This window comes from Diachasma alloeum, unplaced genomic scaffold (assembly GCF_001412515.2).
Source record: "Diachasma alloeum isolate Michigan unplaced genomic scaffold, Dall2.0 Dall_scaffold_00338, whole genome shotgun sequence".
Lineage (NCBI taxonomy): Eukaryota > Metazoa > Arthropoda > Insecta > Hymenoptera > Braconidae > Diachasma > Diachasma alloeum.
The window spans coordinates 730,137-744,983 of NW_021680477.1; the positions used below are offsets into that span (position 1 = coordinate 730,137).

At 33.2% G+C, this 14,847-nt stretch overlaps 2 protein-coding genes across 4 annotated transcripts in view; one reads left to right on the plus strand and one right to left on the minus strand.

The window, feature by feature from the left end:
- The first annotated feature begins 391 nt into the window (after nt 1–391).
- The window catches only part of LOC107040564 (metabotropic glutamate receptor 6), a 48,072-nt gene continuing 33,616 nt past the window's right edge, over nt 392–14,847 (plus strand). For both annotated transcript variants that reach the window (XM_015260694.1, XM_015260692.1), the window contains exon 1: nt 392–634. The gene's annotated coding sequence lies outside the window, so the exon portion shown is untranslated. The remainder of the gene's footprint in view (nt 635–14,847) is intronic.
- On the minus strand, nt 5,904–7,985 carry LOC107040566. Of its 2 annotated transcripts, none has more exons than XM_015260697.1 (3): nt 7,921–7,985; nt 6,846–6,915; nt 5,904–6,357 (listed from the first exon to the last, which is right to left on the minus strand). In XM_015260697.1, exons 1-3 carry the CDS (start codon nt 7,978–7,980, stop codon nt 6,143–6,145), a joined length of 345 nt encoding a protein of 114 aa, XP_015116183.1. In that variant the 5' UTR covers nt 7,981–7,985; the 3' UTR covers nt 5,904–6,142. The 2 variants fall into 2 exon arrangements, with proteins under 2 accessions (XP_015116183.1, XP_015116182.1); XM_015260696.1 differs by having other exon boundaries at nt 5,904–6,363.

Here is a 14,847-nt window from a genome sequence, read left to right on the forward strand (position 1 = left end):
AGGGATTTCGTGATTAAAAATTCACGATTTGAGGCGAAACCAATGGAAAGTGATGATTTGGGTTCAATTATTCCATGATAATTCATCAAAATTTTGCGTATTATTTCGTTCTCTTCTTATTTCGAAATGAACTCTCATGAAACCTCCGTTAAATATTGAAGATCATCATAAACAAATTGAAAATAAACTTTGCAATCGCAGTCGGACGAGTGGAACACGCAAAGAGGATAGAGTAAACTTTTATCTAGAATGTTGAAGGGATGATAAAGGAGACAACGAGTGTACACGCCAATTGGCAGGCGATGGTGGTTGTGGCAGCGCGCGCGCAAGTTTCTCCAACTGAAACCGAAAAGCTAGTGTCCAACATTCAGTGTACGTCGCGACACCGTGCGCACTGCGGCGGTGGCTGGGTAAATTCGAAAATGCATCATCAGTTCGTTGGAGTTGGGGCAATGGAGTGAAGTGGACTCGGACAATTTGAATTTTTTCTTTCATTTTTCATGCGCAAGATATTTCAGTGGAGAATTCATACATGTTGCATTTTTTTAAAGGAAAAAATTGGGTTTGCACATTTTTATGAGTTTCTTCTCGAGAAGGAAGACGATGACTAGTTGGAGGGATTGAGGGAGTTCTTGTGAGTAGATGCTGTTTTATTACATGCGTAGGAATCATTTCAGATGTTATTTCGATTAGTTTTCAACAGTTTGTTTCAACAAATTTCATTTTGAAGATATTTTTGCAAATTAAAGTTTCTAATTTTTTGTGTCAGGATAACTAAATATAATCCGTATATATTTGGTCTTTCTTCTTGACATTTCAATTGATGACAGCACTATGTCATGGAAAAAAAGATGAACAGAATATTGAAATAAGAATTTCAGAAAAGAAAACCTATTCGGAAAAATAACAATAAATTTTTAAAATAAAAAAAAAACTTGTTGAAATTCAATTATTTATTTGTCTTCTTCATCGCTATTTGATGGGAAATTGATTTTTGGATGAGAAATATGAGTCGAACATGAATGATGAATAATCAATGTGAATCATCTTCATTCCCTCTGTCACTCACTGAAAGAAATTTCCTCATAAATAAGCAATGGCCATGAGAACGTGTGGTCGTTACCCACCACTTGACTCTAATCCCCGTACCGAAGAGAAAAACGCATTTACTATTCTCTCTTTTTCTCCTATTTTTCTTCTTCATTTTTAGGTTTCAGCATCAGCATTGAATTCCCAATCCTTAATTTTTTGTGGATTCACACCATTGAAAAGATCCGACGAATCGCCTCCATTGATGAGCATTACTACAGAATCTTTCATTGAGAGGAAAAAGTTTGAGGAGTTGCGATTAAATTCTTAATTAAAGGACGTGGTGGGGTCATTGATTGCATTCTATTCTCAGTGAAGGTATTCAAGGAGGGAGTTAATTTTTTTGGCTCAATGAACCTTCGGTCACATCAGTGAGCAATTACGTGTGTCATTAATTATTCAACTCCATTAATTCCTCTAAATAAATTCGGTTGAATTATTAATTTTCATTGTCCCTTTATTTTTAATTTTTTTCGGCTACTATATTTTGAATAAATGTAAAGCTTCTATTCAATCTAACAATTGATTTTTATTCACGTTGTTATTCAGGTCAATTAAATAGTTTTTTGAATGTCAACAAATCTTTTCTAGATTTAAATAACGACTTCATTATTTAAAAATTAAACAATTGTTCGGATCAAGAAAAGAATGAATTTATTAACATGTGATAATCCTTCATTCCCCCATTAAAAAATTTATGAAAAAAAACAGAATATGAGCCAATTCCATTGATTTTTGCGAAGTCTCCAAATTTATAAAGAATATATAAAAAATATATATAGAACATAAAACATTTATATATTTTTTCATATAACTTGGGCTAATTTAAAATATCTTTTAATATAGTTTTCACAATATAAACTGTTCCGTGTGGATCTGAATAAATGAATTATTTTTTTTATCTAATTGAACCGTTTTCATCGAACTAAATACATGAGTTCATTAATTTTGAACTAAAAAAGTTGTTGAAATGAACTCAAAAATTAAAAATGAAGAGTTTCATTTCATTTGAATGCGTCATTTTTACGAGTGTCTGTTTGAATAAAATGAATAGGTTTATTCAACTTGCTTGCACTAAAGCTTCTATTCAATCTTACCCTTCATTTCAACTCGCGATTTTATTCACATCAAGTGAATTGTTCTTCAAACATAAATAAATGTTCCCTTCATCCGCATAAAGCCCTCATTAATTCATTTGGAATGAATGAATTATTCATTTCGTGTAATAACGAACATTTTCATTAAAATAGATACATGAGCTGATTAATTTCGAAATTTCAAAAGAAGAGTTTCATTCCATTCAAACGCGTTATTTCTGTGGGTGTCCATTCGAATTAAACGAATGAGTTTATTGAAATTAATTATAACGTAGCTTTCATTCAATATTACCTTCGATTTTTACTCGCATTTTAGTTCACATCAAATAACTGATTTTTAAAAATATTAATAAATAGTGTCTTCACCCAAATAAAGACGCCATTAGCTCAATTGAAATGAATAAATAATTTAAGGCCCGGGTGTACTATCTTTCGAACGTTATCTCGGTCTTTTTTTTCATCTTTCGTCGTCTGAAATAGTCAATTAAGTCCTGCATCATGCAGAAATTTTGAAAAATTATGAATGAATAATCAAAAAAAAAGTAGAAAAAATTCTTAATTTTTTCAAAGAGCATTTTTAATTTATATTCAGTATAAGTTGAATAACAAAAAATTGAAAAATGTATCTGATTTGCGCTGACAAATGGCGGCCTGTCACCCAATATCATGCAGGAGGAAGACTGATTTCGTAAATCTTTTCCCACACTGCACAGAGACATTTATTACGGAAAAGGTTCATTGAAAAAAGTTGTAATATTTTGGAGAATTTTTTAATCACACTTTTATCACATAAAAATGGCAGATGGCTACATACCACTGTTTTGAAAATTAAGATACCTAGCTGTCACTTCTCATGAGGAGTTGGTGTTTTGTTATTCACCATGGAAAATGACAGCTAATAGATAATTTGCCACAGCGAATCAGATATTTGTAATTTCCACTTTTTTCAACTCAATCTGAATCTCAATTAAAAACGCTCTTTGAAAAAGTTCAGAATTTTTTCTATTTTTTTTATCCTTTTATCATAATTTTTGGGAATTTGTACATGATGTACCACTCAATCGACAATTTTGGATTACGAAAGATAACAAAATCCAGACAACATTCGAAAGATAGCACACCCGGGCCTTAATTCGCATAATTCAAGTATTTCCACTGAAGTAAATCCGTAAATTTATTGATTTTTTCTTGTCGAAACCCAGCAAACAATATGTCGACAATTTGTCGACAAATTGCCGATGTCCTGTTAAATTTTAGATGGCACTGGCAAAAATTGTTTTCTGGGAATGACAAAAAAATGAAAATGAAAATAAAAATGCGGAGTTTAACTTGATTTGAATGCGCCATTTATCCGGGTGCATGAATAATTTGAAATGATCAATCCAGAGGATCTGTCCCATTCTTGATTAAATATTTCGTTGATCAACTCGTAAATTCCCCTCTGACGTTATATAAACGAACAAACGAACTAAATCAAGTAATTACCCCTATGCGCCATATTCGTTGGCCCCCAGGGGCTATAGGAACCGAGGGTTCGCCGGAATTTACGAACCCACGTTGTATAAACCTTGGGAAGTAAGAAACTTTGCTCAGCTTGAGAGACCAAAAGTGATTACCACCTTACCAGGGACAAGTTTACTCAAGCACTCCTCTTTACTCACGAGTTGGTGTTGTTCTGATAATAATGCGAGAGGGAGTCAGAAATTTCAAAGTTCTAAATACTCAATCTGCTTGGTGACTACTTTACGGACGTCTGTGGATCGTCATTTCAGGGGGAGAATTCTTTCGATATTTATAGTTACGATTTGGGTAAAACACGCATCGCGCTTTTTTCTAGGTATAAAAAAATTTAATAGAGACCTCGGCGGATTCGCTAGAAAAATCTATTGAAATTCGGTTGAAATTCTATGGGGATTCTAATAAAATTCTAGGGAATTCTCGTTAAAATTCGATTTTTTACGCAAATTCTCTCAGATGTTTGATGGGAAAAAATCAATAGATTTCGATTTTTCTGTTTGAATTTTCTATTTTATTTTGTTTTGTTTTGCATTAGAGGATCCATGGGAAAAAACTTGGAAAATTCATGCCCAAGTGTCCTTACAGAAAAAATTGCAGGAGAATATTCATATGGAAAAATCCAAATATCCCATAGAATCAAAAAACAAATAGAATTTCAACGAGAATTCCCTAGAATTTTAAACGAATCCCAATAGAATTTCCAGAGAATTCCAACAGATTTTTTTGCGAATTCCCCAAGTTTTTCTATTAAATTTTTTTATACGTGTCTCTAAAAAAAATTCTCAATATGTAGACCATATTTATCTGAGAGAAGTAAATTATTTTCAATATCCCTAGAAGGTAGAATGAGTCGTAAGGTTTTTGCATAATTTCATATGTATTTTCAATCAAAATAATAATGAGAATCAAAGCTATATGAATATTCATTTCCTGAATGTGCAGCAACGGAAAAAATCGAAGGCGTCATTTTTTTCTAGTAAGCCCCGAAGACATAAAATTTATTTCGTTTACCGTCTCCCAATGCAATAAAATGCAAAACCTTGGAGTTACCCAAATCGAAAAAACAATATATTTTTATTACCTCAAAAATGGAGATTTTCAAACTGATAGTTGCAATGAAGTAATAGCAAGACGTAGAAGGAATATTCATTTATTCTGCACCTGATACATTTTGTTCCAACTAACTTTGGGCCAGGGATAGCCAAATTTGTAATATTTTATTACGGTTAAATACTGTAGCCATCAATTAGATAAATCACTCTTGAATTTTTTTGAGTACTTAAGTCCCATCAACTCAAATATTCACATTGTCAACTATTTTATCAATCAATAATTGAGGTAGGAAAATTAATGATTATTTGTGTAATCGAAAATCCCCTTTCAAGAAATTTGAATTATTCATTTAGTAGTAAATTTACAGTTTCATATTAACAAATTTTAAAAACATCATGATTATCCGTCAAAAATCAGATGATTAATACTATATTATTTGAAAAATTGAATCAACATAATTTAAATCTTCATTAATGTAAGGGTCAAATTCTTGTAATATTTCAGAAATTTAATATTGATGGGGATCCCTGCTTTGGGCTTTATTTTACGCAATCATTCCTTCCTTTTCACTTCCGGTCTCGCCATCGGAGGATTTTCCCCAGTGGCCGACTTGGCAGAAGAGATCTCGCCGGCCTTCTCAAGCGTTTTTCCCTCCAAATTGGCGAAGGATCCACAATATATCTCGACAACCGATGTGATCTTGGTGAATCCTTGGCACGAACACCGTTAGCACCATTTTCTGAAGCTGCGGGATTCGATATTTCATCGATTCCAATCTTGTCTATTCCTGACAGGCACCCGCAAAAAATAATAATCCATTAATAATAACAGAAATTACTAGAAAATCCTGAAGCGATGAAAATTATTCTAAAAATATTACCAGTTGTCAAAGTATTAAACAATACTGGGAAGAATATTATTCATTAGAAGAGTAAGAAAATTCATCCGGAAAAGATTTGTAATATTTGTAAATTTGTAATATTTTATTACGGTTAAATACTGTAGCCATCAATTAGATAAATCACTCTTGAATTTTTTTGAGTACTTAAGTCTCATCAACTCAAATATTCACATTTTCAACTATTTTATCAATCAATAATTGAGGTAGGAAAATTAATGATTATTTGTGTAATCGAAAATCCCCTTTCAAGAAATTTGAATTATTCATTTAGTAGTAAATTTACAGTTTCATATTAACAAATTTTAAAAACATCATGATTATCCGTCAAAAATCAGATGATTAATACTATATTATTTGAAAAATTGAATCAACATAATTTAAATCTTCATTAATGTAAGGGTCAAATTCTTGTAATATTTCAGAAATTTAATATTGATGGGGATCCCTGCTTTGGGCTTTATTTTACGCAATCATTCCTTCCTTTTCACTTCCGGTCTCGCCATCGGAGGATTTTCCCCAGTGGCCGACTTGGCAGAAGAGATCTCGCCGGCCTTCTCAAGCGTTTTTCCCTCCAAATTGGCGAAGGATCCACAATATATCTCGACAACCGATGTGATCTTGGTGAATCCTTGGCACGAACACCGTTAGCACCATTTTCTGAAGCTGCGGGATTCGATATTTCATCGATTCCAATCTTGTCTATTCCTGACAGGCACCCGCAAAAAATAATAATCCATAATAACAGCAGAAATTATTAGAAAATCCTGAAGCGATGAAAATTATTCTAAAAATATTACCAGTTGTCAAAGTATTAAACAATATTGGGAAGAATATTATTCATTAGAAGAGTAAGAAAATTCATCCGGAAAAGGTAATTTATTATGAAAGTAGAAATTGTTTAGAGGATATTATTAATTACCAAAGTAATGACAAATAATTTTAAAAATCGTGTAGATTACCAAAGTAGTGGATAATATTCTTTGGATTTAATATTCATTCAGAAGTTGGGAAATTAAAAATAACACAATTAAAGGAATTTGCCTATTCTTGATGCCTGAGAAGAATTGGAAATTTAATTTAATTTCATCTGAATATCTTCTAAACATCTTCATTGTTTTCCTCTATTACAATCGAAATCTTATCAAGCACTAGATTTTGGTCGTACAAAATATTCTACACATACATACCGCTGGAGGAATGGTGTAGCTCAGGGGTTTGAATCACCGTCTTGTTTCTTTCGACGACGAGACTCTGACTCTTCAAAAGATTGAAAAGAAAACGGGATATTTTCATTGAAAATAATCTTCTTATTAGAAAATGTAAAACGAAAGTTTAGGGGGGAAAACAAAATGGACTGAAAGCCATTGAAAAACCACAATGATTTCCATAAAAAATTCCATTGAACTTCTATATAACATCCTATTGTGCAGAATTTAATCTTTTTCACAACTTTTCTTGTTGAGACATTTTCTATAGGAATACCTCGACATGAATTTTCTAATTCTTTTCCACTCTATCTTTCCTCCCTTTTCATCGAGAAAATCCACTAAAAAAATGAAAAAATGAAGCGGAGGAATTTCTATAGAAAAAAATAGACCAGGAAAACATAGTCCCCACAGCCCAAAACGTGTTAGAGGGTTCTGATGAGTGGGTACTCAACTTAAAAATTTCCCTTGGTCTATTTTTTCCGGGACTCCGTGGCACTCCCCCTGAAATATACTATTTTGCACTCACATCGGAATATACTATTATCCAACAACACACGCACGACCAAATTCCATGAAAAGCCACAATGATTTTCATAAAAAATTCTGTTAAACATCCACATAACATCGTATTGCGCGTTTTTTAATGAAAAATCCGCAGAATTTAATTTTTTTACACAACTTTTCATGTTGAGCTATTTTCCATAGGAATTCTTGGGCATGAATTTTCTAATCCTTCTCCACTCTATCTTTCCTCCCTGTCCATCGAGAAAATCAACCAAAAAAAATTTGTATAAATTGAGCAGAGGAATTTCTATAGAAATTGTCTCACCAAAATAAGATTAATAAAAAAGCGGAATTCTATTGACTTTCTATAGAACACTCCATTCAATAAACAACGCGCAGACGTTCTGCGGAATTTTTCGAAGAATGCGCCAAAAGTTAAAAGAAAATTCAACGAAAAACCCACAGACTTGTCAAGTTAATTTGCACGGTGTTTCTATGAAACTGTTTCGTACGTGCGCAAACAATTGAAATCACAGGAGCCCACACATACCACAAGGATCATAACAGCAAATAGAATTAGCCCCAATCCGACATCCGGAAGCCTGACCATATTGATATGGAATATCTAAAGTAATATTGAAGCCAACAGCTTTGTCCTTCGTGAAAAGCAGATTTGCGGACTGCGCCACGCGCGTTATATATTCATTCTCTTCCGGGATTATATGACGCATGGCGATGTCATAAATTCACGTGCAATACGAGCGAAAATAAAAAAAATCACATCGCTTTTACCCGATTTTTGTCGTCAATGGAGGGCTGTCAGCTGATTTTTCGAGAAATATCTCGGAATCTAAGGGAGGTAGCGAAATTCTTCTTAAAACCTTTTCTGTAGAGCGAGATAAGATCTACAAAAAAAGTTATAACAAAAATTTTGCTATCTGCCTTAGATTCTGAGATATTCATTGAAAACTGACCAATGTCAATATCGGCTTAGACCATTTTGTCGTTTCGCCACTGAAATATCTTCCATCGGAATAGAAACAAGCGCTACGTGTTCCCGATATTCTCGATATCTGCTAATAATAGAGAATAACTGGAGAAACGATGAATGAGTTTGAAGACGGGAATTATTGAGAGGAAATCGATGAAGGAAATCGCTCGGGTGTTGCTTTACTTGATCTCCCTGAGGGTAGGAGGTGGACTGGTGGAGGTGGTCGATGTTTTATCGATACATCGATCAACTGCAGAACCCGGGCTCCCGCCATTCATGTTCTATTAACCCAGCATGCAGAATCTCTATTCTTCACGTTATGCAGGTTGCCCCCAAAAAATGGAATTGAAAAGTGAAGACTTATAGGGTCTTGTCTTTGAAATCGATCCAGTGACGTGGGGCACAATGAGGGGATGAAAAATATTTATCCTGGGGAGACTGCTGCGGGTCGATCTGTCTCCGACGGCTTGATACTCATGATAAATGTATTTGACGGATTTTTTGGGTCGATTTTTTATCATCTTGATGTGTTTCAATGCGGGGAGCGAGTTTGGGTAATTGGAAATTGATACGTGAATGTAATATAGTCTGTAGTTGTTGGTTGTCTACGGTTTCCTTGATTCGCAATTCTCGGAAATAGAAGGTACAAGTGATTGGGTTTCACTCGATGGAATTTTTTTTATGGAAAAAAATGACGAGAAAATGATGTTTTATAGAAAAATATAAAATACGTATTTTTGTGAAGTAGAATAACATTCTGTAAAATTGTCCAATATATTGACTATGTTGTGACAATAGTTATTTTCATCACATGGTCCAAAAGTATTTTCTGACGAATGTGGCTTTGTAGGCCGAGCCGAAGGCGAGACCGAAGGCGAGGCCTATAATCACTTTTGGACCGTGTGATGAATGCAATTTTTTTCGTCAGAAGGCCCGTAAACCAATTTTCCACCTGTTTTACTGAAGGAATAGTAAAATATCGTCCACTCGAAGTATTTTTTATTGAGTCCTAATTCACTCCGATTACCTTTTGGACAGTAAAATTAGAGATGAGAGATCTTCTGGATAATTTTTTCTCGACTTTCCTCTCCGTGCGATATATATCTGCAAAATCGATCCCAATCTACGCGCTCTCGGAGCAATTCCGTTTATTCTCACTGCGACTACGTGCCAATTTTCATTATTACGGTGCAATTCTACTGGGACAGGTGTATACGTATATCCAGTGATGGGGGATTGTTCGCCGAGACATTGAGCCCTGCGAACCTGAAGAATTTCATTTAACCTTACGTTCCCAGGTTTTTCGCTGAGTGAATAGCCAGTTTTTTCTCAGGAAAGCCGAGACCAAGCATGGCTTCAGGGAGTTTTGATTGCAGAATAAAGAAAGTGTGAAATGCCTGGGTTGCGTCTGAGTCAAGTGTTTTCACTCCTATCACAACCCCGGGGGGGAAATTCTAAATCTGCGATGACGTGAATATCACATATAAGTGTCAGATCTTGGATTTTTTCAGGGGGAAAGCGGACTTTCGGCAAAATCGAATTTTTTCGTCAAGTGAAGGTTGATGGTGAAAAATTGAACGTTGATTCCAACTATTTAAGCGACGGGCTATTCAGAACTCTCAAAAGTATGTGGAAAAAGTAAAAACTGAAAAAGTTTTTTTTCTTAGATTTTCAAAGGGTCAGATTTTCCGTTTTTCCAGGGGGAAAGTCGACTTTCGCCAAAATCGAATTTTTTAGCCGGGTGAACGTTGATTCCAACTATTTAAGCGACGGGCTATTCAGAACTCTCAAAAGTATATGGAAAAAGTGAAAACTGAAAAAGTTTTTTTTTCACCGGGGGCCAAAGTGTCAGATCTTGGATTTTTCCAGGGGGAAAGTCGACTTTCGCCAAAATCGAATTGTTTCGTCAAGTGAAGGTTGATGGTGAAAAATTGAGGTGAAACACTACTGAAAATCGAGTTAACTCCACGATTACTTGACTCATTCGGTAATTTTTCTCCAACTTCTTTCTCCGTGCAATTAATGTATGAAAAATATCACGCGCCACTCAGACTAAATGAATAATTAGCACGGAGTTTCTACGGCGGGGGATTCACTCACAAGTGGAATTATTCACATGTGACGTATTCAGAATTCTTCATTTTCTTTGTCACAGTCACGATATGTTATTTACGCCGGATGGAATGCAATTAGGGCATCGCGGGGATGTATTACGCATGGATTGAGTAGTAAATTCATTCAGGGTTCAACAGAGTGGAAGAGCTCCTGCGATGGAGATGATCATTATAATACCACTACGAATATTCAGTTTCGAATATTCTACGAATATTTAATTGATCAACATTTAATTTTACACTTTTTCAAATTTTGTGAAAATCGCAAGGGCAAGAATTAACAAGAAAATATTATTGAGTCCGATATTTTTTCATTCATCCATAAGCAATATTTCCAATGTTAATAAATAAAAAATTTATAAACATTAAGGTCGTATTATTCAAGGTTGAAACTCGAGGTTAAATTTTTTTTAAATAAATCGCGCGAGTTTATTTTTCTGCATGACGACTTCATTTAATTTTGTGGGTCACGAGGGTCTAATAATTCATGATTAACATACATATTTAAAAAATTAACTAACGAATAATAAAATTCTCGATTGAAATTTTTTTTATTCATTTTAATTAAAATTGTTGTAATAATTCAGTAGCGAAGTGGTAAAACGAGATAAGTCAATTTTGACTACTGGCCAGTTTTCAATCAACATCTGGGAATCTAAGGAAGATAGCAAAATTTTTGTTATAATCTTTTTTGTGGAGCCGATTGAGTGCTACAATAAATGTAGTTACGAAAATTTCGCTATCTCCCTTAGATTCGGAACTATTCCTCAAAAAATGAACTGGGAGATAGTCGACTTATCTCCGTTTACCACTTCACTACTGAATTATATATTATATGAAATAAATAATTCATTTTTGTGGAATTCTTTTCTAAAATAGAGTATTTCCTTTTATTTATCAGCAATTTTTATTAAAAATCGATCTTTATGCGTCAGACAATGAAAAAGATAGAATAGCTTGAATGTCTCTCAAATCCGATCGTTGAAGTAGATTCTCCCCGCTATGGTAAGACACCGCCGCAAACTTGAACCGCCCTATATTTACAACCTCATAAATGGGAGTGTCTCATCCAGCTGTCAAGAGCATTCCCTTCAATTGGACTATTTAAAAAATTGAAAGACAAAAAATTATTCATTTTATGTGAATAACAATATAAAGATAAATTAAACTTGAGATTGACTAAAAGTTTTTTCACGAGCTATTTTATCAAATCTATTACTGTTCTTCAAATAGAGTTTATTCAATTCAAATAAATCATTTGTGTAGCTAAAAATTACAATATTTTTGTGGAATTTTTATCTAAAAAAGTTTATTTTTCATTTAATTTAATTAAATGAAAAATATTTTTAATTTTTTTTTATTTTGGTAAAAATAAAAAAATAAAAAATAAATAAAATGAATAAAATAAATAAATGAATAATCATATAATAAAATTAAAATATTTAACAAATTTTTTTTATTTCGATAAAAATTTCTCTTCATGAATCAGACAATGAAAACGTATAGTCTGAAACACTCTCAAATCCAATCGTTGAAGTAGATTCTTTCCGTTATGGTAAGACACTGTTTAAAACATGAACCGTCACATACCTGTAACCTCATGAATGAGAATGTCTCATCCCTTCCAATTGAATTATTAAAAAAATTTAAAGATAAATTATTCATTTGGTGTAAATAAAAACAAAATTAAAACTGACTTTAAGCTTAAATAAAAATTTTTTCATGATCTATTTGAACAAACCTTTTAATTTTCTTCAAATAAAATCTATTTAATTAAAAAAAACCATTTGTCTAGGTGAAAATTACAACATTTTTGCGGAATTTTCATCTGAAATAGTGTAGTTTCACTTAATTGATGGGTAAAAAATTAAAAAAACACAAATTATATATTTTATGTAAACAAAAACAAAATTGAAATTGACCTTAAGCTTGAATGCAACTTCTTTCACGAACTATTTAAACAAATCTATTAATTTTCTTCAAATAAAGTCTCTCTAATACAAATAAATCATCCGTCTAGCTGAAAAGTAGAATATTTTCGTGTAATTTTTATCTAAAAAGTAGTTTATTATCTATTAAATTTAGTGATAAATTTCCACAAAAATTTCTCTCCACGAATCAGACAATGAAAACGATAGAATATTCTGAATCTCTCTGAAATCCAATCGTTGAAGTAGATTCTCCCCGTTATCGTAAGACACCACCACAAACTTGAACCGCCCCGTACCAACAACTTCATAAATGAGAATGTCTCATCAACCCGTCAAGAACAACCCTCCAATTTTTTGTCGCAAAGAGCCCTTCACACTCCTCTCTAAAAAAGCCCGCAATGAGGGCTCCGAGTCGAAAATCCCAGAGAGTGCAATTCTCATGAGCCCTCACGGATAACAAGACAGAGTGCAACGGCGGTGGCCGACAGCTGGATAGACATGCGGATTATTACGTGGCTCATATATCAATGTGCTTTCATTTCAGCAACATTTTATCCTCTCCATTGTCAGCGAATTATGCTCCCCCGGGGTGGATGGTTATTCGCTACTCAATTTCATTTTTTTATTGGATGGAACTGCGGATAATGAACTTGACAATATTATTTTCTTCTAGATCCCTAATTTTTCGTTGAATAATGGGGAAAATTGAAACAAGTGGACAGCGACATTTTTAAAATAAATTAGTATAGTAATTGTTACGAAAAAATTATAAATTAAAAATATGAATAAGTATTCAACATAATAGACTAGTACCTGAGTTTAATAGAGATATAGATTTTTATATAAAAAGCTCATGACGGTATTTCGTAACTTGATAAGCAATGATGCTGTTATTTTTTGAGTGATCGTTGAAAAATCGATGTTTGGAAAAATATCAATTTTTTCGAATCTGTATGAAAAATTACATTTTAATTTGTGTAATGACGAAGCTTCCATTCGGTAACAATAATTATCTTAGAGAGCAAAATAATTATTTCTAACGTGGCAATAATAATAATAAAATTATTAGTCATAATTCTATTTAAGTTAATTCAACAATAATTTCATTACTAAAAATTACTAATTTTTAAAAATTGTTAAAAATCATAAAATAATTGTTTTTATCATTATTATTATTATTATTATTATTATTATTATTATTATTGTAATAAATGTTTTTTTAACAATTTGTATGAAAGAAAAAGAATCCTCAGTGAAATTTTTTGAGAAAATTTGTTGAAAAAAGAAATGAAAAAAAAAAAAAACGTAAATCTGTATTTTCCACACACTTGGTCATTGAGAAATAATAGCAGCCACTTTTATGCGCGTCAATAACATATTTTTCCAGATGAAAAAACATGTTCGAACCACAACCCTTCGAATTGATGTAATTTTTATACTTACGGCTGACTGAAACTATTCGAGAATTGGATCAGTTGAGGGTGAAATGGCAATATCGTGTTTACTCGTTCGAATGATCAATTAGAAGTGGAAAGCCAGGCGCAGTGGTTTTCTTCCGGATGGAGGATAAAAATATGGCCCGAGTCAGTTGAGTGATTGATGGTTAGGATGAATAGACTCTGGATTGAGGAAATTATTCTGACGGAAATAAATCTCCCTCTCTCAGGGGTGAATGCAAATTTTTTTTAATAACGAGTCGGTATTTCCGGATTGTTCCCGGCTGCACAGAACGAGAATGAAGAAGATGGGCTGAATATAAATAGAAAATTTACCGGTAGCTGTTTTCTTCGTGCGAAAGTGTGAAATGATAAACTCAATTTTTTTAGCTCATGATTAATTCATTGGTGGGGGTAATTCAAGTTGAGGAACTCAATATCGCGAAAATCGTAGTTTTAGTTTGGAATTTAAAAATAAAAATTGGGGAGACGGAACTGCTCGGGTATGCGGACTGAAAATATACACTTTCGATTCGTTGGCTCTAATGTGACTGTAAATTGCGGGATTAAACTTCTTTCGGACTGACGATCAATAGAAATAGTTAAATATAGAAATCAGGGATGGATTGCAGATTCAATTTTTGCTCATGTTGAATTCATTTCGCTGAATAATTCATGACTTTCATTCGACATTTCAGTCGATATTATCATATTTTCAATGGAAGCCAGTGGCAGCATGAATTCCAGGTGCTCATGCAGTTGTCAGAGCCACGATTTTCCCCCAATTCCCTTTATTTAGTCAGTTGTCTCCACCACACGGGGAAAAAATTTTCTCTGCCAATAGGTTCCACGTGAGAATATTTGATGAAGTGGAGCTGATTTACTCGAGGGAAATTAATCAGCTTGACAGAAGGAAATTGAATATCTTTCACAAAAATTAAATTTTTGTCGTGATCATCAGAAATATCTCTAGAAGAATTCGAACTGTTGGCAGGAAAAAATATA